Source organism: Tamandua tetradactyla, chromosome 3, assembly GCF_023851605.1.
Source record: "Tamandua tetradactyla isolate mTamTet1 chromosome 3, mTamTet1.pri, whole genome shotgun sequence".
Classification (NCBI taxonomy): Eukaryota; Metazoa; Chordata; class Mammalia; order Pilosa; family Myrmecophagidae; genus Tamandua; species Tamandua tetradactyla.
Window position 1 is genome coordinate 117,834,604 of NC_135329.1, and position 24,642 is coordinate 117,859,245.

The following is a 24,642-nucleotide window of genomic DNA, read 5'->3' on the forward strand; positions in this document are numbered from 1 at the left end:
AACGCCTCCTCCTCCTTTGATCTGTCTCCCAATCTTTAGGGATATTTGGGCAATGACCATTCTAATTTGTTCATGTAGAAAAGAGCGGGTTACATTATGGGGTAGGGGATATAACTGGTTGATGTTTTTGGACAGACTGGTAAGCCTGTGTTTCAGGTCTTATCTGGCCTAGGAACCATTTAAAGGTTTTGAGTTTTCTGAAACATAACTTAATGAATGAGACCTTATACAGTCTCAGAAAGAACTCTAGGTATTCTTGGGTTTAACAGGAATTAACAGGAATACTGTTGATTGGGGTCTGGCATACCATGGCAATTAGTAATATATAGCTGAAGCTGGCATTAAGAATAACCTCTCAACTCTATTTGAAATCTCTTGGCTACTGATACCTTATTTTGTTATATTTGTTTCCCTCCCTTTGGTTTCAGGTAGGGATTGTCCATCCCACTGCATCAGGGCAAGGCTCATCCCTGGGAGTCATGTCCCATGTTGCCAGGGAGACTGTTGAAATAGGCTAGGTTAGAAATTAAAATTTTGAAAATTTTAAAAATGTTTTATTACATTAATAACAGTAAAACCACTATAAAACTAACACAAATAAGAAATGTTATGGAAAGACCTTTTTTTTTAATCCAAAACATAACAATGTGGTGAGAAATGTAGCAATATTTCATTTTTGCAAATCTTTTTACTAGATGGCAGCTGAATTTTCACCTACCTTTATAACTGATACCTAAGAATTTAATCTTTATTTCTGCATTCAGTCTGCTATATGATACACTATTTTGGTTAAAGTATGTGAAAAAACTTAAGATATTCAGCTGGCAAAGTGAAGGGTAATTTACTAATGTCTTAGACAATCAGAGATATTCACTAATACTACACGCAAAACTTGACAATTAATAGTATATTAAAAATTAGTTGCAATGTTTGTTCTAGTTAGCTAGCTACCAGAATGCAATATACCAGAAACGGAATGGCTTTTAAAAGGAGGAATTTAATGAGTTGCTAGTTTACAGTTCTAAGGCCAAGAAAATGTCCCAATTAAAACAAGTCTATAGAAATGTCCAACATAAGGCATTCACCCAAGTAGGAGACCTTGGTTCAAGAAGGCCGATAAAGTTCAGGGTTTCTCTCTCAAGTGGAAAGACACATGGTGAACACAGAGTTTCTTTCTCATCTGGAAAGGCACATGGTGAACATTGTCAGGGTTCCTCTCTCATCTGGAAGGGCACATGGCAAACATGGCATCATCTGCTAGCTTCTTCTCCTGGCTTCCTGTTTCATGAAGCTCCCCGGGAGGTGTTTTTCTTCTTCATCTCCAAAGCACTGGCTGATGGGACTCTTTGCTTCGTGGTACTGCAGTATTCTCTGCTCTCTATGAATCTCCCATTCTCCAAAATGTTTCCTCTTTTATAGGACTCCAATAAACCAATCTAGGCCCACCCAAATGGGTGGAGACATGTCATCACCTAATCCTGCTAAACAACCACTCTTGACTAAATCACATCATCCAGGGAGATGATCTGATTAGTTTCATACTGACAGTATTGAATAGGGATTATTCTACTTTTATGAAATGAGATTTTGATTAAAACATGGCTTTTCTAGGGAGCAAACATCTTTCAAACCAGCACATTCAAATGAACTGTTTAAAAAGTTAAAAAAGGGATCAGACTTCAACTAGAGATAAGAATGAAGATGATTTGGATAGGCCTGGGACAGATCAAAATACAGAGGAAAGGATATCATCCATATTTTAAAACCTCATATTCTGTGTGAGAGCAAAGGGAGGGATATTTAGTTGGTGCAAAATTTATATTGTGTGTAGCACATTACCTAATTTAACTTGTATGGTCAGTTTAGTTGAAAACCATAAATACATGAAATCTTGAATAGGGTGTGAGATCCTGTCGGTTTGTCCACATTAATGTGATGCCCCAATATATCCCAGAACATTTCAGGAAGTGAATTACAAAGTATGTGCAAAGTCCCACTGGGGGAAAGGGGAGAAAGGAGGAAATATTCAGATTCCCCAATTGGAGAATTTCTGATATTCTCACAGGTAGTGGGGACAACTAAACAGACTGAGTGCTCAATCAAGGGGTTTGTCCCTGTGAAACTTATCCTGCAGTCTTCAAGAGAGCTCACAGAAAGGGAAAAAGTTCAAAGCTGACAGAGATGTAGACATTCTGGGATGCTTTGAGTGCCAATAGATAGAGCAGATGCAGAGACACAGATGTTTGGAGATGCAGAACCTAGGAGATGTCACCAAATCCTCTCCCATTAGATGCTTATTAAGCCAGAACCCAGAATTTTCTAACTAAGGAGCTAAGTCAATGCCCACTTAAGAGAGGAAACCATAGGCATCAGAAACTGGAAGCAAAGGAACCATGAACAATGACCAGCAGATGCTAGTCATGTGCTTCCCGATGTGATAGACACTGGCCTTTCTTGAGTCAACATGTCCTTCTCTGGATGCCTTAGTCTGGACAATAGGCCTTAGAATTGCAAACCTATAAATTAATAAATTCTTATTTTTAAAGCTGTTCCACTTGTGGTACACAGCATTCTGGAAGCATTAACAAACTAAAATACCAACCCACTGAACTTACTGCAGAGATACATCTGAATGTCTTCACGTCTTTATTTGTTTCCAAGTCTCTGCCTTCTCTGCTGTTTTAATTTGGTCATTTGGCTGGGTCATATTTTCTTGCATCTTCATATGCTTTGTAATTTTTCGCTGACCTTGAAGCATTTGAGTATTCTAATAAGGTCATTTTGAAAGTTGATTTCCCTTAGTCGTCTAAGATTTTGTAATTGCTTGGTGTGAAACTATTATGTTTCAAACTTGTTTTAAACCTGACCCAGATGTATGGGTGCAGTTGTTCCTTTTAATTGTAATTCAACACTGAAGGGTCAAAGCTTCTGACTGGATTATACACACAGAGATGAGGAATATTCAATTGTGATGGAGAAGTGACTCCCCTATTCAATGTGGATCTTGATTAGTTTACTGGAATACTTTAAAAGAGAAACATTTTAGAGAGAGCTCAGGGCTGACACAGATATAGACACAGAGGTCTGGAGACGTCTGGAGTGCCAAAAGAGATAGCAAATGCCTAGACATGGGCACAGCCCAGCAGACATCAACATTTGCCTTCCCATGAGATGCTGAGAAGTCGGAACCCAGAGTTGTGTCCCAGTGGAGCTAACTGAAGGCCCACAGATACTTACAGAAGAAACCATTTGCATTAGAAGCTGGAAGTAATGGAAGTGGAACCAAAGGACCAGCAGATGCCAGCCACATGCCTTCTGAGATTAGCCTTCCTTGAGCCACGGTATGTTTTTCTAGATGCCTTAATATTGATATTTTCACAGCTTAAGAAATGTAAACTTGTAACTATTAAATTCCCTTTTTAAAAGCTGTTCCGTTTCTGGCATATTGCATTTTGGCAGCTTTAGAAAACTAATACACTTATGTTTGCATTGAAGGACCCCTTTTGCATTTAGTTTGTCATTATTTCCCCACCAAACCAAGGCCAGGACCTCATACAGGAGGTGCAACTCTAACTGAAGAACTGTTAAAAGGTAGGCAGAGATAATTTCTGGGGGACAAGATGGCGGCTTAGTGAAGTGTGGAATTTAGTTTGTCCTCCAGAGCAACTAGTAAATAGCCAGGAACAATACAGAAGAACTTCTGGGGCCAACCAGTAAATAGCCAGGAACAATACAGAAGAACTGCTGGGGCCAACAACTGGACACAGAGCATATACCAGTCTGGACCAAGTGGAAATGGCTGAGACCCCGCACAGAATTTAAGTGCCCCAAGCCACAGAGGTGGCACCCCTCCCCAACAGGCACTGCAGGATGCTAACCCAAGGGGAAAGGAAACAACTTTAATAGCAGCAAGGGCTAAACTCGACCAAGCTTCAATTGTGGAATTAATTAACAATCTCTCACTACTGAAAATAGGCTTTTTGAGTTGGACAACACAAAGCACTGGAAAAGGGCTGGACCCTGAGAAAAGGGTTTCTACTCCCTTATTAGCTAGAAATGGAAGCCTTCTCAGGTTCTAGCACTACCTCAGACAAGGGCAGAATTAAGTTTGTCTGAGAGATGAAAGGAGTTAATTCCCTAAAGGTTGTACTTTCCCCAAAAGAAAGATGAGGTCCAGCTTAAGTGTAATCCCTCTTTCAAGGAATTCAGGACCCAGGACTGGAAAACTGAAGAAGTTAATGCCAACCTACAACCTCATCTCTGTCTCAACCATGACCTGGGCAGGGAGAGTCTGTTGAAATTAAAGGCACCACATAACTCAATGCTGGTGGAAAGCCATGGGCAGACAAGCACCACATGCTGAGCAGTACAGGAAAAGTACGGAGTCTAGATTCTTCATAGGAAAGTTTGACACCCTACAGGGTCATACCCTTAGAGAAAACTGATACTAGCGACTCAATCCTCCTAAAGATGTGGGCCAGCCTGGTCTGAAAATCTGACTGGGTTCTTTAACATCTGAGGAAACCCTCTTCAAAAAAAAAAAAGAGGCTCCATATAAGCAATCCTGCAAGAAAACCCTAGGTAAAAAAGAGTGAAAACAATCTCCAGAATAAACTACTTAAGGAAATCAAATGCCTAGATACCAGCAAAAAATAATGAACCATATAGGAAAATAGAACACATGGCTGAATCAAAAGAACAAACCAACAATTCAAGTAAGACACAGGACCAACAATTCAAGTAAGACACAGGAGTTGAAACAATAATTCAGGATGCTTGAACAGACATGGAAAATCTCATAAAAAATCAAATCAACAAGTTGAGGGAGGATACAAAGATGACACTGGGCAAAAAAAAAAAAAAAGAATTTGAAAGTTTGAAAAAACAAATCACAGAATTTATGAGAATGAAAGGCACAATACAAGAGATAAAAAAGAAAAACAATGGAAACCTACAATAGTTTTGAAGAGGTAAAAGAAAGGATTAGTGAACTAGAAGACTGGACATCTGAAATCTGACACATACACAAAAACATAGGGAACAGGATGGAAAAATATGAGCAGGGTCTCAAGGAATTAAATGAAAACAGGAAGCAAATAAATATATACATGTTGTGGGTGTCCCTGAAGGAAAAGATAAGGGAAAAGGAAGACAAAAATTAATGAAGGAAATAATCACTGAAAATTTCCCATCTCTTACGAAAGACACAAAACTACATACCCAAGAAGCATACCCCAAACAGAATAGATTCAAATAGACATATTCCAAGACACTTAACTAATCACATTGTCAGATATCAAAAAGGAAAAGAATTTTGAAAGCAGCAAGAGAAAAGCAATCCATCACATACAAGGGAAGCTCAATAGTTTGTGGATACATGGATTTCTCAGCAGAAACCATGGAGGTGAGAAAGCAGTGGTATGACATATTTAAATTTCTAAAACAGAAAAACTTCCAACCAAGAATTCTATGTCCAGCAAAACTGTCCTTCAAAAATGAGCAGCGGTTTAGTATATTTTCAGATAAACAAAAACTGAGAGAATTTATGACTAAGAGATCAGCTCTCAAGAAATACTAAAGGGAGCACTTCAGGCAGATAAGGAAAGGCAGAGAAAAGTCTGGAGATGAGTATAGAAATGAAGACTATTAGTAAAGGTAAAAAGAAAAAAATTAGATACAACATATATGCCAGTTTAAATCTATTGTATACCCCAGAAAAGCCAAATTATTTAATCCCCATTCACTATTGCTGCTTGGTGGGGGCTTTTTGATTGTTTCCACAGAGATGAGGCCCACCCAATTGTGGGTGCTTACTTTTCATTAGGTTGTTTCCATGGATATGCGTCTCCAACCATTCAAGATAGAGTTGCTTACTGGAGTCCTTTAAGAGAAAACCATTTAAGAAAAAGCTCTAGAACCCATGCAGTTAGAGATCTTTGGAGATGAAGAAGGGAAACACCCCCAGGGGAGCTTCATGAAACAAGAAGCCTAGAGAGAACGCTAACATTGCCATGCTCATCATGTGACTTTCCAGTTGAGCGAGAAACCCTGAACATCCCCAGCCTTCTTTCTCTGGATGCCTTAGATTGGATATTTCTACAAGACTTGCTTTAAAACATTTTTATGGCGTTAGAACACATAAACTTGCAACCTAATAAATTTCCTTTTTAAAAAACCGCTCCATTTCTGGTATATCTCATTCTGGTAGCTTGCAAAGCAAAACAACATATAAAATCCAAAAGATAAAACGGTAGAAAAAGTACTGCCCTTACAGTAATAGCATTAAATGTTACTGGGTTAAATTCCCCAAACAAAACACATAAACTGATGAGACAGGGCAAGTTCAGGGTGATGAATACACAACTATGTGATGATATTCTGAGTTACTGATTGTACACCATGCACGGACTGTATGTGTATGAAGATCTGTCAGTAAAAGTATTATTTCAAAAAAAGAGAAAGTTTCTCCACACCTTTTGTCAACACAATGTGTTATCAAAATGTTTTAGTTTGAAATAATTTCAACTTATAGAAAAGTTTCAAGAAGAGTAAAAGAGCTCATTTCTCACCCCAAGACATCTGAAAGTAAGTAAAAGACTTCATGTCTCGTCTCCCCTGGACACTAGTATATTTCCTAGAAACAAGGACATTCTTCTATATACTCAGAATACAACCATCTAAACAATATAACTGGGGGTGGGGGGAGGGAAAATATATATACTCATGATTATATCACATTTGATACATTACTACTATTTAACACAGACCCATTCAAGTTTCACCAACTGTCCCAATAATGTCCTGTACAGCAATAAGATTTTATACAAGGCCATGTGTTGCATTTAGTTTGTCATGTCCCTTTACTCTTGTATTTGGAACAATTCTTCAGTCTCTAAGCATTCCTAGATTACACCATCTCAGTCTTTATTGTCTATCTTTCCTTCTGATTTCATTTGTGTCCCCAGGCCTCCTCCCTCTATCCTTCTCACATTCAGCTTCATTCAGTGCTCTAACATTATATTTCAGGTAGGTAGTATGGTGCTATCCACTTCCAAATTTTTACACTCAGTCCTGTTGCCCAATCTGTATCCCTTTAGCTCCAATTACCCAATATCTACCCTATTTCTATCTCCTGATGGTCTCTGTTACCAATTGAAGTTTTCCAAGTTCATTCACTAATGTCATTTCATATCAGTGAGACCATACTGCATTTGTCTTTTTGTTTCTAGCTAATTTCACTCAGCATAAGGTCCTTAAGGTCCCTCCATGTTGTTACATAATTCATAACTTTATTCTATCTTAGTTGTATAATATCCCATTGTATGTATATACCACAGCTTCTTTAGCCACTCATCTGTTGATGGACATTTGGGCTGTTTCCCTCTCTTGGCAATTGTAAATAATGCTGGTATAAACATTGGTGCGCAAATGTCCATTTGTGTCCTTGCCCTCATGTCCCCTGAGTATAGATACCTAGCAATGGTATTGCCAGGTCATATGGCAATTCTATACTTAGGTTCCCAAGGAGCCGCCAAACTGCCTTCCACAGCAGTTGTACCATTTGACATTATCACCAAGAGTGGATAAGTGTGCCTCTTTCTCCACATCCTCTCCAGCACTTCTCATTTTCGGTTTTATTGATAATGGCCATTCTGGTGGGTGTGAGATGATATCTCATTGCGGTTTTGATTTCCCTTTCCCTAATAGCCAGGGAAGTTGAGCATCCTTTCATGTGCCTGTTGGCCATTCGTATTTCCTCTTCTGAGAAGTGTCTGTTCATGTCTTTTGTCCATTTTGTAATCAGATTGTCTTTTTGTTGTTGAGTTCTAAGCATTTTTAACAAGAAAGGATCCTGGACTCAGTCAAATGATTTTTCTGTATCAATAGAGATGATTGTATAGTTCTTTTTCTTTGTTAATATAGTGCATTACATTAATTGATTTTCTTACCTTGAACTACCCTTGCATACCTGGGATAAACACCACTTGATTGTGGTGTATAATTCTTTTATCATGCCGATGGATGTGGTTTGCTATTATTTGTTGATGATTTTTACATCTGTGTTCATAAGAGATATTGGGTTGTGTTTTTCTTATCGTAACTACCTGGTTTTGGCACGAGGGTGCTATTGGCCTCATGGAATGAATTAGGGAATATTCCGTCCTCTTCAATTTTTTGCAAGAGTTTGGGCAGAATTTGCATTGATACTTCCTAGATTATTTGGCAGAATTCTTGGGCAGTTTTTTTTGTTGGGAGATTTTTTTTTTTATTAATTAAAAAAATTAACAAAACATTTAGAAATCATTTCATTCTACATATAAAATCAGTAATTCTTAATAACATCACATAGTTGCATTTTCATCATTTCTTAGTACATTTGCATCGATTTAGAAAAAGAAATAAAAAGACAACAGAATAAGAAATAAAACGATAATAGAGGGAAAAAAAAACCTATACCTCACATGAAGCTTCATTCAATGTTTTAACATAATTACATTACAATTAGGTAGTACTGTGCTGTCCATTTCTGGGTTTTTGTATCCAGTCCTTTTGCACAGTCTGTATCCCTTCAGCTCCAATTACCCTTATCTTACCCTATTTCTATCTCCTGATGGTCTCTGTTACCAATGACATATTCCAAGTTTATTCACTAATGTCGGTTCATATCAGTGAGACCATACAGTATTTGTTTTGTTGGGAGATTTTTGATGAGTGATTCAATTTTTTTTTTTTTTTTTTTTACTAATAATTGGTTTGTTGAGAGCTAGTTCTTCAGGCAAGCTAGGCTGCTTGTATTTTTCTAAGAATTTCTCCATTTCATCTAGGTTATTTAATTTATTGGTATACAGTTGTTCATATTATCATCTTTGTGCTTGTTTGAATCTCTTCTCTACCCCCAGAGAAGCTTATGTTCTTTTAAGCCATCCATGTGAGTACAGACCTACTGTGAGTGGGATCTTTTTCTTGGATTGTTTGCATGGAGATGTGGCCCAGCCCATTCAAGGTGGGTCTTTAACCCCTTGCTGGAATCCTTTATGAGGAAAAAAGTCAGAGACATTTTGGAGAGAGCTAAAAAAACAGAAAAGCCATGGGAGAAATAAACCAGGACCCACAGAAGCCCAAGGACATTTTGGAGAGAAGGATGATCAGATGTCACCACACGCATTCCCATGTGAAAGAGTATCCCCAGAGGCCAGCAGCCCTTCCTCAGAGAGAGTATTTTCCTCACGACACCTTAATGTAGACATTTTTATTGCCTGAGAATTGAAATCTGCAACCTAATAAATCCCCTCCATAAAAGCCAATCCATTTCTGATATATCACATTCTGGCAGCTTTAGCAAACCAAAACCATAATCCTTTACGTATCAGTGAGTTTCATAGTAGCATCCCCCTTTTTATTTCTGATCTTCATTATTTGTATTCCCTCTCTTTTTCTTTTTGTCAGTCTAGATAAAGATAAATTTTCTCAAAGAACCAACTTCTGGTTTGTTGATTTTCTCTATTGTTTTTTTTTTGTTGTTGTTGTTGTTGTTCTCTACTTCGTTTATCTCCACATTAATCTTTATTATCACTTTCCTCCTGCTCACTTGTGTTTAGCTTATTATTTTTCTTGTTCTTCCAGTTCTGAGGTTAGGTTTCTGATTTGACATCTTTCTTCCTTTCTAATGTACGCATTTACAGCTATAAATATGCCTCTCAATACTGTCATTGCTGCATCCCATATGTTTTGTTATGCAGTATTTCATTTTCATTTGCCTCAAGATATTTCCTCAATTTGCTTCTGATTTCCTTTTTATCCCAAGGGTTCTTTAAAAGTATTTTATTTAATTTCCACATATTTGTGAATTTTCTGTTTCTAGCTTCTTTCTGTTGCGGAAGAATTATGTATTGTATGACTCTTAAATATTGTATGATTCCAATATTTTTAATTTATTGACACTTTTTTGTGACCTAAAATATGGTCTATCCAGGAGAATGATTGATGGGCATTTGATAAGAACATTCATTCTCTTGCTGTTGCGTGAAGTGTTCTATCATTCCTGTTATAACTAGCTGGTTTAGAGTATGTCAAGTATTGTATTTCCTTTTTGATCTTCTGACCAAATGCTCTATTACTGAAAGTGGGATATTAGTCCTCCTACTATTAACAGAGAACCATCAATTTCTCCTTTCAAATTTATTAGTATTTGCTTCACACATTTTGAGGTTCTGTTATTAGGTTTATATATATTTAAAATTCTTACATCTTCTTACAGAATTGTCCCTTTTTCAGTATATAATGACTTTTTGTACGTCATAACTTAAAATCTATTTTATCCAATGTTAGTATAGTTACCAAAGTTCTCTTCTGGTTACTCCCTCCATGGCACTTTTTTTTTCCATCCTTTCCCTTTCTACCTACTGGTATCCTTGAATTTGTCTTAAAGACAGCACATAGTTGGGTCACGCATTCTTGTCCATTCTGCCAATCTCTGACTTTTGATTATAGAGTTTAATCCATTTACATTTAAAGTCAACTACTGATAATGCAAGAGTTCCTTCTGCCATTTTGCTATTTAGAGTTTTCAATCTTCTACCATTTTTGTCCCTTATGTCTGTTAAAGGTTACTTTTATACTTATTTCCTTTTTGTTTTGTTCCACGTTGAGAGGCTTTTCTTTTCTATTAGAGTACATTTTTCATCAGTTTTCTTTGTGATTACCATGGGGTTAAAATTTAAAATCCTAAATACATAACAATCATATTTGCTTTGATACCAAATTTGACTTCAGTAGCATACATATATCCTATTGCTCTGTGCCCTTATCTTCTTTTTGTACTTGTTACACTTATATCTTTGAACACTATATGTCAAAAAAAAATGAATTTACTATTGCTTTCCATTTATTTGCATTTTGGCACCTGTAGGAAGTAGGAAGTGGAGTTACATATGAAACAATACAATATAATACTGGCATTTATAATTATTTAAATGGTTACCTTTAATAGAGATCTTTACTTTTTTATGATAGACTGAAGCACTGTCTAGTGTTTCTTCTTTCTCAGTCTGAAGAACTCTATTTATCACTGGTTGTAGGGCTGGTCTAGTGGTGATAAACTCCCTCAGTTTTCACCTATAAATGTCTTAATCTCTCCCTCATTTTAGAAAGAAAGTCTTTCAAAATTTTTGGATGGCTATTGTTTTCTTTCAGCATTTTAAGTATTTTAACCCATTGCCTTCTCACCTCCATGATCTCTGATGAGAAATCAGCACTCAAGTTAATTGGGATACTCTTGTATGTAACTTTCAGAAATCTCTCCTTGTCCTTTGCATTTGATAATGTCATCAATACATGGCTGGGTGTATTTTTCTTCATGTTTATCTTGTTTGGTGTTCTCTGAGCTTCTTGGATATGCCTATTCATGTCTTTTGCTAAGTTTGGGAGTTTTCCTTTTTTGAATAATCCTTCTGTCCTTTTTCTTTCTTTCTTCTATTTCTGGAACTCACATATGCACATATTGGTAAGTTTGATGGTGCCCCAGAGGGGAGATGTTAAAATTACAGAAATGTTGCATAAATTGTATAAAGTTTTTTGCTTTATACAATTGCTTGTTCTGCCACATTAACTTTATCAGTCTCTTGTTCTTTCAGCCTATCTATACATATGAATACGTATTATTTATTTCTGAATCATTTGAGAGCAAGCTGAAGACATCATGGCCATATCAGCACATGTAGTTTTTAACTCCCTGAAACTCACCACAGATGCATGCCTAGAGGTTCATGGGCCCTAGCCTAAGAACCCCAGGCTGAAATACTCCATCTAAGACTTGGTTCTTTCCATTTTGGCTGAGGACCAGTTTATCTCCCTCAGAAAGAGACAGCATGATTACCTGCTCTCTAGGCTCCCTCCTAGACCCTGGCAGTGCTATGTACTGAGTCCTGCCCCTGCTGACCCCAAGTCTTGGGGGTGCTCCTGGATTTGCCTAGGATGGCGAGAGAATAGTGGACTGGAATTTCAACATGCCCTCCTCCCCAGCAAAGAGCCAAAGCAGCACCTCCTTGGAGCAGAGGCAATGGATAGCCTTCAGCTGCCTATTTTCTCCAAGAAATCTATTTTTCCAAGTACCATCTTCTCCATCACTTCTTTCCAATGTTGTCCCAGCCCCTTCCATTCTTCCCCAGGTGTCCCAAAGGACAAATATTCTATGACTTCTCCTATATGAAATAATTAGAATAATCAAATTCATAGAGACAGAAAACAGAAGAGTGGTTATCAAGGCCTGGGAAGAGGATAGAATGGGGATTTATTCCTTAATGGTATAAGATTTCACTTGGGATGAGGAAAATGGGAAATAGATAGTGGTGTACTTAACATCACAAAATTGTTCCACTGCTTTCAAAAATGACATTTATAAATAGAAAGAATGTTAACTGATACCCTGATGTTAAAGCAAAATAAATTAGAAAAATACCAAAATAAACCTCATCTTTGAAACCTGTGGTTCTTTATTAAAGCCAAACAAGAAAACCGTGCTTTTTGTTAAAAAAAAAAAAAGGATTAAATAAGATGCAGTTTCAGCACATAAAAGTTTAACTTTAAAAAAGTCACATTAACACGAAAGATGACGAGATTGTGGTTACTAGAACAAACATACAATAATAGTGTAAACACATTACTAGAGGCTTCAATTTTGTATAGCCTTTGATCCAGTAATTCTACTGTTTCGCATTTATTCAAAGGAAATAATCATAGATATACACAAATATCTAGCTATAAGGATGTTTAATTGAACACTGATTGGAAAACTGAAAAATAAGAGTCAACAACAGAAAATTAGTTAACTAGTTATGACACACACACTAAATACTTTTATGTACAGATATCTAAATCCAAAAACTCTCTTTTTTATGATGAACTGTGAAAAAGCTGGGTGGGATCAAAACCTCATGAAAGATTTGTGAAAATGAAATACAAACACAAAAGGTAGTCAGTTTCAAGCTAGTAAGGCAAATAACCTATACAATGAAGGAAAAACTCTGCAAAATAAAATGTACAGGAAAAATTTCTGCCTTTGTGACCCTATAGCAATGTTTGCAGAACAAAGGAAGGTAATTCAATGGAAATGTTAGCTACTAAAATAATACTTTTTGGGGGGGGGGGGGCAAGGGTATTTCAGTGATAGAATTCTTGCTGCCGTGCAGGAGACCTGAGTTCAATTCTCAGTCCATGTACTTTCACACCCCCAACCACGGCACCAAAAAAAAATAAATAAATAAAATAAAAAAATGGTACTGTAATAATGGGACAATCACATGGAAAAAGAATGAACTGTGACTCCCACCAGACAGCATACAAAAATAACTTAAATAATACTTTTAACTGAACGCATATTTTTTTTAGAAAGAAAACAGATGCCTCAAAAACATCTACATAACAAATTAAGAAAACTATTACAAGTATTTTTTCATTATTTTCCTTTGCCCATGCCAACAATGGCATTATTCAGAAACATAACTCTCTACATCTGCAATATAAAGCCAGTAAATATATGAGTATTTAGTGAAGTGGAAAAATAACAGCTCTAGGATTATCTCTTTCAAGAAAAGGATTATGACCCCACTTGAAAACAACATAATACAAACATAGCTTAAAAAGATTAGAATTACAAATACCAGCATCTTAGTATTATTCTAGGTGATTTTCAATTTTCTTATTACTTTTATACTAAATGTAGACTATCTTTTTGTAATTTAAAACTAATTACTTGTATATTTAAAATCCTGTGTTTTATAATTTGTATAAATCTACCAGTACTAATTATGACATTACGATGGTTAGCTTTTAGGTATGACATAAATATAAAATTTCTCTCAATGTAAATTTAAAAAAACATAATGCCAATAGACATTGCTGAAAATAATGCCATAACATGTCGGGCATGATCCAAGCAATGGAAATCGAATAGTTATTGGCTAACCCAAGATTTGGGGCAAATATTTTTTGTTACTCATTATAAATTACACTGAGATACACATAAAACTGGAAATGGTTATTTTTAAGACAGCAATGTAAGTTGACATTTCTGGATCATATATATAAAAAATGTAAATGATTGTAAATGGTGGAAAGATGATAGCACATGGGAAAGAGTGAAAATGTACATATGTACACCAAAAGAAAAGCTAGCACATTTACAAAGTCTAACCTCAGCCATTTGCTCAAAACTTCCTAAAATTCTTAATTCCCATAGTAAACAAGAACACAGGAAAGAAGCAAGATTTTGGTGTCTGTTATGGTCAGGTTCACCTGTCAACTTGGCCAAGTGGTGGTACCTGTTTGCCTGGTTGGGCAAGTGCTGGCCTGTCTGTTGCGATGAGGACATTTCATGGAATTAAATCACGATTATGTTAGCTGTATCCACAGTTGTTTCCATTCGTAATCAGCCAAGGGGAGTGTTTTCTGCAACAAATGATGCTCAATCTAATTACTAGAAGCCTATTAAGGAGGATTCAGAAGAGACAGGCTCTCTTTCTACTTTGGCCGTGGAGCCTCTCCTGTGGAGTCTCTCCTGTGGAGTTCGTCAGACCCTTCATTGGAATCCTCAGCTTCACAGCCTGCCCTGCGGAGTTTGGACTCTGCGTTCCCATGGTTACATGAGATACTTTTATAAATTTTATATTTGAAAGCGTTTTGTGTTCTGTTTCTCTAGAAAACCCTAACTAATATAGTGTCTTTTTATTGACGAGAGGGAGAGGGATTATGAGAAGAGTGAGGGATAAAGGAGAAAAAGAGAGTAGGCAAAAGCAGCAACCCCAATACAGATCTACTGGAACACCAATACTTAGCGCTGATTCCTGATGCCCATAAAAACGGGCAATAAAACTGAAATGAAAAGACAACCAACTTTCTATTCCAGATTTTACCCACCTCTAAGTTAATAATCTTCAATTAACATGAACTAAAATTTTCCAATTTAAACATTTGGAAAATTTACAAAACCATCTAGTCTCTAGCTATATGTATAAAGATTCAAAGAGTTTTATAATGTGAACTTAAATGTGAGCACACAATCAAGGATCACAGAGACAAGGAAAGCTTCTAATATGAAAGCCAAAATATATATGTAGAAAGATTATGAAGAAACTGGGGTAAGCAGGGAGAAAACTTCAAAATCAAAACCTAACATAATTAAATCCAAAGAGAGATAAGGGATGATATTGCACCCATACAACAATAATAAGATGCCATAAAGAAACAAAAACATCCAGAGAACAGAAAAGGGTTCTTGGAAATTAAAATGGTAAAAGAAATGAAGGTTTAAAAGGTCTGAAAAATGAAGTAAACAATTTTTCTTTCTGAGAAAGTAAAGCAATTTAAAAAGAAAGAAAAGAGGTAATGGGACAAAAGAAATAAAGTCCAGGAAGTACAACCAACAAAGTACAGAGGTAAAAAAATAAATGAGAAATTTTCCCATAGCTGGGGGATACAAGCTGCCAGACTGAAAGGACTCACAAAAGGCAAGCAATACGGATAACTATTCTGATGGCTTAAATTAATGTATCAGGGACAAATATGCTCTTAATCTAATTACAGGACCTTTTGATGAGGCTACTTCAGTCAAGGTGTGGACCAACTGAATCAGTCTGCATCTAAATGCTATTACTGGTCGCCTTATAAAAAATTAACCCCAGTTGAGAAGCACTCACCTTGAGGAAGGAAACTAGAAAATCCTTCTCATGGGAATCTTAACCAAAGAAAAGACTTCCAAATACCTAAGGATGTTAGCATCAGGGATTTCCCCCCCCCCACCACCACCACCACCAAAGGGTCCAGCCAAATCTTTCTACAAAGAAGGTCACAGAGAGAGAAGACATTTGGGAGTAGCCAGAAGCTAGAAGTCAATGGAACCGAAAAGAGAAGATGCCACCATGTGCATTGGTATGGACAGAAAAGCCAAAGAAACCCAAAGACCTATTGTTGGATGAGACCTTTTGATTAGGTTGTTTCCATGGAGATGCGACTTCACCCATTCAAGAAGGGTCTTAATCCTTTCCTGGAGCCCTTTATGAGACAACTCAGAGCTGACACCCAGAACAGAGATGAAAGCAAGTGAAGGATGCTTGATGGACCCACAGGAGCTGAGAGAGTTACTGTGAAACCAACCCAGGAGAGAAGGGCCAGCAGACATCACCGTGTGCCTTCCCATGTGTCAGAGAAACCCTGGACATGCTCAGCCTTTCTTGAGTGAAGGTATCCTGTTCTTTTTGCCTTAATTTGGACACATTTGTGGCCTTAGAATTGTAAACTTGTAACTTAATAAATCCCCTTTGTAAAAGTCAATCCATTTCTGGTATATTGCATTCTGGCAACATAAGCAAAGCAAAAAAGAATTTGGTACCAGAGAAGTGGGGTGCTGTGGTTTGCAAATACCAAACAAGTTAGAATAGCTTTTTACATGGATAAGAAGAAGATTCTAGAAGAACTGTGAGGAAGTGAATAGGGAAAACCAGGATCGCTTTGAAGAGACTGTTGGTAGAAATATGGATGCCAAAAGTTCTTTCAATAAGGCATTAGACATAAATAATGAATGAGTCATTGCAAACTGGAACAAAGGTGACTCTTGTTTTAAAAAGGGCATTGAATATGGCAAAATTGAGTCCTGGTGTTGGATGAAAGGTAGAATTTGAAGGCGACAAGCTTGGATATGTAGCTAAGGAAATTTCCAAACTAAATGTGGAAAATGCAGACTGGCTTCCTCTTGCAGCACACAGTAAAATGTAACAGGAAAGGGATAAGCTCAGAATTGGACTCTTGGGTGCAAAGAAGCCAGAAACTGATGGTGTCGAAAATTCTAAGGTTTTGGAAAGTGAGACCCAGAGAATATTGCCTCAAGTGAGGATTTAAGCAAGCATGGAACCAGTCATCCATTTCAGAAAAAGCCAAGATTGAAGATGGAGTTATCCAGAAAGGATTTGTGGAAAGTCCTATTGCCTGATGGTCTGGATCTCTGTATGCTGCATGCCAAGTCAACAATTCTCAGAAGGTAACTAGAAACCATTAGAATGGGCAGAGCAGATACTGAAAGACACTAACCTACACATTCAAGAATCCCAACAAAACCAATGAAGAGAACAAAAAATTACACTAAAAAATATCACGGTGAAGACAGAAAACCTTAGACAAAGAGACTATTTAAAAAAACAGATTTCCTTTTAAGCTGCAAGAGTTAGACTAATAGGCAACTTCTCAACATCAATAATGCATATCCCCCAAACAACAGAATATTATCTTCAAGGTGCTGAAAAATATATAGCCACAAACCTACAATTAAATATCCTGTGAACATTCTTCAATGCTGAAGGTGAAATAAAGATACTATAAGGTAAGCAAAACTCAAGAGAACTTATCATCAGTGTGCCTTTATTAAAGATTTTCTGAATAGTGTACTCAAGCAAAAGAAAAAGATTACAGAAGAAAAGTCAGAGATATAGGAAGAAATGAAGAACAAAGAAAGTGGTAAATATGTGGAAGTTAACTCAACATCAATGGTAAAGGACATTGTCCAAGTATAATGCCACCTACATAATGTGATTTTAAATTTTCTAGCACTTACATTAAAAAAACAAAATGAGATGAAATTATCTTCTTATAATTTAGCATGTAATCAGAATTAAAAACTGAAGTTATTTTACATTGTTTTCATAATAAGTCTTACAAATCTGATGTGTATTTGATGTTTACAGCATATTCCAAGTCATAAATTTCCATTATAAACATTTGATCTATATGTTCATAAAATGTACAGTTGAGAATGTAGATTCATACACTCAAGTTGTTCTAAATATACTTAAAAGTTTTCCAATAATGGAATCAAGTATCAGTTTTCAAAGTTAAGTTGACATTAAATAAAACCAAAAATTCAGTAGTCACACTAGCCATATTTGAAGTGCTCAACAGCCACATACAGGTAGTGGCTGCAATACTTGATAATCCAAATACAGAACGCATATTCTGGGGCTGAAATTATATATATGAAATTCAAATAAACAACAACAGCATCATATAAATTTGTAGGAATTTAACGGAGATAAAATATTATCCAGAAAGAGAATAATACTTTAATAATAGAGAAGATATTTGCCACACATCTTCAAGTAAAATAAAGACAACACAACAGAAAAACTGTGGAAAAGATTTTAAAAGACAATTCAAAGAGAGGAAATCCAAATGCCCAGTATACTTCTGAAAAGGTGCACATCCTCACTAAAAACCAGGGGAGGCAAACAAAAACAATAAGGTAATGCTAAATTCATCATGTTGGCAAAATTGAAAACATCAACTGTTGGTAAGAATGTAGATAAAAAGGGAACTCTTACATTCTAGTGGTGGGAGTACAAATTGCTATATACACTTTAACAAAGTTTGGCATAATCTCCTGGAGTTGAAGATAAACATATATATCCTACAAAAATGCATGCCTATGTGTACAAGAATACACGTATGACATTCAGAGCAACACTGTAATTGCTAAAAGCTGGACAAAGCCAAATGTCCATTAATACTAGACTAGTTAAACTGCAGTTTATATATAAAAAGACTTAATATCTATACTATAATTGCTATATTATAGACATACTTTACAGAACGAAAATATGTAAGTTATAGCTAAAGGTAATAGGGTTAAATCTCATCAACTTGAAAAAAAATAGCACACAATGTATAATTCCATTCACAGATAGTTTAAAACACAGGAAAAACTAATCTTTACTGCTTAGGAAGGCTAACACCAGTGGTTTAAAGATACTAGAAAGAAAATATGTAAATATAGAAAAATCAGGATACTGTCAACCTGAGAGGGATGAGGAAGGGGCAATGATAAAGAACAAATGGTGCTTTTGAAGGGTAGCTTCTCAAGTGCTAGCAATATTTTAGTTCTTGATTTTGATAGTGGTTCCACTATACTGCATATCTATGTTTTGTGCACATTCCTGCACATTTTTTATTTTACCATTAAAAAATATTTTAAAAATTGTATCTTAGGTCTCTCTAAGCCCAACTCTGAAAGTGAAATCATGTCCTCTCTCCAACGTGGGACATGACATCCAGGGGTGAAAGTCTCCCTGGCAGCATGGGCGATGACTCCCAGGGACGAATCTGGTCCTGGCACCATGGGATCAACAATTACATCCTGACCGAAAGGGGAAAAGAAGTGGAACTAATAAAGTATCAGTGGCAGAGAGAGTTCAAAAAGAGTTGAGAGGCTACTCTGGAGGTTGCTCCTACACAAGCTTCAGTTAGACACTGCTACCTATCATAACTTGCCAAGCCACAACCAAGACCATTCCAGCCAATTCTAAAGAACACCTAGGGCAATATACGATTCCACAAGGATTCCATGCCCTTACTTTTCAGAAACCTACAACCTCCAGATGGGTCCCTGGTCCAGGTAAGTTCTGAAACCTAGAGGGCCCAGCCTCTCCAGAACATCAGATAGTTTCATCTCCCTACCCCATATTACTGACAGACCATTCCAACATGAAAAAGTTAGAATGGCCATAGCCCAAACACCCCTAAAGAGAGTGATAGAAAGATCAAAGGTGACAGTGGAGTTATACAGAGAAGACAGAATTTAACAAATGACTATGAATGCTGAATCATTAAAATACCTCTTTTAGTCTCCAGTATCTTAGAGCAGCTAGAAGTAAAAACTTAAAATTGTGGAATTGTAACCCATGCCAAACTGAAATATGTTCTACAACTAATTGTAGTGCTGTGCTTTGTAATTTATTGCTTTTTTGTACATGTGTTGTTTTTCACAAAAAAGAAAAAAGTTGATTGCAATGATAAAAAAAAAATACATTTATGCCTTCTAGCCTCCTATATTCTGGAGCAGCTAGAAGGAAAAATCTGAGAGGATCATATGGGACACCATGAAAACTGGGATCTGTTCAGTAACTATTTGTTGAAGAGTGCTTTGAAAAATACTACTTTTTTCTCTCTTTGCTTTGTATATATGTTATATAATACAATAAAAAAGTTTTAAAAAATTGTATCTTAGGCACTTCAACTGCTGCACTACAATTTTTTTTCCTGCTATAAACTGGTAGACCTTTGGTTTCAACAGATAATTTCAAAGCACAAGTCTAGTTTTTATTCTGCCTGACATGATTACTGTATACACTGAAAGGAGCAAGCACCAGACAGTGATGGATAAACAGGGACCACTGCCAAGACATGTAGGAAGTCAAACCTGGAAAGTTAAGTAGTAGCTCTAATTTAGGTCCCAAAGTCCTCACTACAGAATTAAATAGTAGCAACAAAATCAAATGAAGTTTAGATTCTTAAGTCTTAAAAGAAACCACACATGGGTGATGAACACTCAAAGTACCTCCTCAAAAGAAGACATCTGAAAGTTCTGAAATGTTTTTACTTAAGATTGTATTAACCGAATGTGAAAAAGAAACAGTGCTGTTTTATTTCACTGACGGTTTTATTAAGGTTCTATAAAAGCCTTTCCTGAAAATTTCGAATTATGATTTTTTAGATACGTAGAATTTAAATTGAGGTGAAACCAAAATCCGAGGCTGGTATCCAAAGAAGCTTATGACAAAATGCCCATTTTAAAAATCTCTGATGTATACTATAAGAGGGGAAAACTGTGACGATGACGCTTTTCGTCCCATCAACCGTAAAACTCATTATCCAAGGACTACCTTGGATATCTAATCCCCTATGCCTCTCTTGAAAACAGGCATAAGCATTGTTTTTTTGCACAAGTCTAGAACTCCTGGCTGTTCCTTTCCCAAGCCACACTAGAATTCCAGAGAGGATTGTGAGGTAAGGACTGAAGGCCGCAATACATCTTATAATAGAAACTGGTCACAAAAATACACGCGAGGCTTGTTTCCCTCCCTGAAGAGGTGCCCTGCTATGACGAGGAAAGTCACCAGAGCCATCTGCTGAGGCTCCACAGAGCTCATCTTTCTCTTCCTCCCAGACCATCACATTCTTTACCAACGAACGGGTGTAGCCGCCACTCCGCCGCGGATCTAGTCTGCTTAGGACTCCCTGTGCTCTCAGGGCTTCGCCTGTAGCCTCGCGGGGAGCCCAGACGGAATGAGCTGCCCGTTTCGTGGTCCCGGCCTTCCTGGCCTACAACAAGCCTGCCCCTTTCTGCATTCCCACTCTCCACAGCTTTCTATCGTCCTCCTTTCGATTTGCTTTGCGTCCGTGGAGCCTGTGGCCTACGTTTTCAGGTCAGCCTACTTCAAACTACCCCTAGAAGAAAAACCTATTCTTACCAGGACACAGCGAGGATCCAACAACCTTGGAAAGAGCTTCACAGACTCGCCTTACCGTACTCACGTTCCGTCTCACCTGCTGCTGCCAACGACACGGAACCACTCCCGGCATGCCCCGCGCACGCACCGCCTTTCTCACCCCGCCTTCCCGCCCAATCACGTGACCGTCGTTTGCCTCTGTCCACGCCCACTTCCGTTCTTACACTTTCTCTTAAGAGGGAGGAGGGGGCGGGGGGAGTCAAAGAGGGGCGACTTCCTCCTCCTCCCCGTCCCCTGCCTTATACCCCCTGCTACAATGTCTTCCGGGTCGCGAGCGCCTCGACGCCTTCTGGGAAATCATTTCATTTCCTCCCCTCCCCCTCCTCCTGCCCTCAACCAACCAGCCTTCCGTCAGGAAGGAACATGCGCAGTGAGTGCCTCCTATCTCTTCTACCCGACCCCCCCTCCCCCCCCCCAAGCCAAGAGACCCCAGCAGCAGCAGCAGCTGATGATGAAGAGAGAGGCAGTGGCAGAGGGGGGGCACCTTTTATTTCTATTTTTAAAGAGACAGGACACTAATTTTACCCCACTTCAACCTTGAATTGAGGGGGGTGGGGGGAAGGCGGCTGAGTTCCTTCCCCCACCCTCCAGCCCTGAGCTCTGAGAGGGGGATTGAGCCAGAGAGAGAAGGAGAAGGAGTTTCTTCTTCTTCGAAACCCCCATCTCCGACTCCTACCCCTTCACCCCTCCACTCGCCTCCCTCCCGAGCCCCCTCCACCCTCCTCCTCTTTGGCCGTGAGAGGAAGAGAGAAAGAGACCAAAAGCCTCTTAGCAACACAGACCCTTCTCTGCTGCTGGTGCTGCTGGTGCTGCTGCTGCTGGTGCTGGTGCTGCTGCTGCTGCTACTGCTGCTGCTGCTTGGCCCTGGCTGGAGACATCTCACTACACCCAGGAGCAGCCACTTCCCCGGCTCTCCTCCTCCTCCTTCGCCTCCTCCTCCACTCCCCCCTTTATTACCCTTTGTGTCATCCTCCACAGCTCCAGGGAAGGCACTCAAAAGTGGGGGGCAGGAAAGGTAAGTGTGTCTGTGGGGCTTCATTGCCTTTTTCTGGCTCTGACTTTCACTCCGGGGCAACAGTAGCACCAAACCACATACGCAGTGGAGCTTAGGGGTGAGGAAGGGGTGGTGCTGGGGGGTGGGGGGATAAAGGAGGGGTTGGAGTGGGGAGGGGTGTGTGAGGTGGAGTGCCCATCCTGTCAAGGAAGGAATGGCACTTTTATTTTTATTTGCTGTTGTCAAAAGTGGTTTCTTTCCTCCAGCTAACATCTGATTGTATCTTGCTCCAGAGGGGTAGAATACAAAAACAACCCCCTCCTTCTTCCAATGAGTCGCCTGGGAAAGAGACAGAAAGCGGCACACTTTCTCGATGTCACTTAAAAAAATTCATTTGGAGAGCTTTTTTTCTCTTTTCCCAGGAAAAGCTCCACGGCATTTGTTTCCGAGTGGGAAAATGTCGGGATCTGGATTGTATTGGAATTGCTTATCCATTTGTAGACCTAAATGTTTTTCCCTTTTTGGTCTTGCATATGATTTGGATATTGACTTCAGTGTTGGAACAGACTTGATTGGTGTTTGCTTTGAGGGTTTAATTTTTCAATTTTTTCGTTTTATCTCATTTGCATAGAAAATTTCAAAATTTTAGTTGTAGAGGCCTTTCGTTACATTTTGACGTGTATTATTGCTTTTTGTTGCTAAATGTTTGTTTCACGTATCAGTACATAAAGTTAAAGCTCAAAATGCTAAATACCACTGGTATTGTCTCTTCCCACATAAGTTCCTGATATTTATATTCCATAAAATGAGAAGATTAGCTATTTCATAATAAATCTCGGAATTTTTCTAATCTTTGTAACTTGTCTGAACAAGTAATCCTCCCCATTGAAAACTTTACGTTGTTCTTGCTTCATGGAAGACCAGACCTCTCCATCAATAGTTTGCTGGATTGGTACCATCTTCAGTTTTAACTGAACTATTTATATACTGTTGTAAAATGAGATTTTCTTTTCATTTCTTGGAGTACTGAACCAAATTGCTCATTGTATGTGAAAGGAAACAAATTTCTAAAACGTTTTCATGAGCATGAAGTTGTAGTTAGTATATTAATTGTAGTTAGATATACCTTGAAAGATAAATCCAAATTTAGGTTTATAGGGTAACAATCTTGATAAAAATCACTGTTCTCCTTTTTTACATGGTATGTTGCTAGTGAATGGTTTCAATTCAGTGCTTTATTTTTATTTCACAATTGCTAGAAAGTAGGTTTCTAGTGAAGGCCTTTTAAAGGAAATTTTTGTTCCATACATGCATTTCATTGATTATCCTTTCCTTGAAGATGATGTACATATGCAACATACACACATACTCCCCCCACCCAACCTCACGTACACGTGCACACATACACACACACTCACATCCTTTTTGTAACTTCGTTGGTGTCTTTGATCCCATAAATTATGTCAGCAAAAATATTCTTCTGTAAAGCAGTAATTTTAGCTCAGATGGGCAATATGAAAAACAGCAATATGATCAACTTGAAGGGATTGAAGAAAAAGAAATCTAGAAGGATATTTGACGTAGATAATATAAAGGCATGATAATGCTTTTAATTTTTTATTTTTTTCATGGTAAAACCAGTATATAATATACTCATGTTCTGGTGGCAGAAAAGCATTATATATATGTAGAAACTTGTTCTGTAAATTTTTAATTATAAGATGTGTGCAGAATTAGATATTTATGCCTGGGGGAAAAAACTGTAGCAGTAATAAACAATATGTTCTTATTTCCCCCCTTTCTGTTACAAATTTGAATAGTTCTTAACATTTCTCTGAGGTGTAATTAGTACAACAAAAACCTGTGCTGAGTCCAAGTTTTTCCTCCAACATCAATACTACTATTCCAGGACTATCTCTGTTATCTTGTCCTCACCTTAAAACCTCAAGAACCTTAAGTTAGTAGGTAGAAAGTAGAACTCAGTGACAAAATCAGTTTTAAGTAAAGTATATTGAATTGTATAAATAACTGTGGTGATTCAAGATAGTTTTCTTGAACCTCTGCAACTGAGTAAAAAATTTAGTCTTGAGTGTAATACCTTTACTTACTTTGTTTTTGTTTTCCTTTGAAAGTATTTTCTATCACACCACCCCTAGGGTAACCATTTTATGGTTTGATGATTTCACACTTTCTCAAAATTGGGGAATGATTTACTTTTCAGAAAACCCTTTTTTCGTATGTGACTTAATTTGTATGTATTAAGAACTATTGATATTTTAGGATTGTAATTTTTCAACTAAGTAACCTCTTGTAAGTCACTTT

The 24,642-nt window shown here is 37.6% G+C and overlaps 2 protein-coding genes across 25 annotated transcripts in view; one reads left to right on the forward strand and one right to left on the reverse strand.

The window, feature by feature from the left end:
- ORC4 (origin recognition complex subunit 4) overlaps positions 1–22,231 on the reverse strand; it is a 103,351-nt gene extending 81,120 nt beyond the window's left edge. For 6 of the 12 annotated variants that reach the window (XM_077153742.1, XM_077153732.1, XM_077153736.1 and 3 more), the window contains exon 1: positions 21,288–21,600. Coding sequence is in view for 1 of the 12 variants with exons in the window: in XM_077153740.1 (XP_077009855.1) it covers positions 21,352–21,399 (48 nt within the window). In the remaining 11 variants the exon portion in view is untranslated. Of the gene's footprint in view, positions 1–21,287; positions 21,601–22,108 lie in introns of those variants that run through there. The other 6 variants (XM_077153741.1, XM_077153730.1, XM_077153740.1 and 3 more) reach the window with 5 other exon arrangements.
- MBD5 (methyl-CpG binding domain protein 5) overlaps positions 21,511–24,642 on the forward strand; it is a 524,034-nt gene continuing 520,902 nt past the window's right edge. For 7 of the 13 annotated variants that reach the window (XM_077153714.1, XM_077153716.1, XM_077153725.1 and 4 more), the window contains exon 1: positions 21,734–22,341. The gene's annotated coding sequence lies outside the window, so the exon portion shown is untranslated. Of the gene's footprint in view, positions 21,697–21,733; positions 22,439–24,642 lie in introns of those variants that run through there. The other 6 variants (XM_077153719.1, XM_077153722.1, XM_077153715.1 and 3 more) reach the window with 3 other exon arrangements.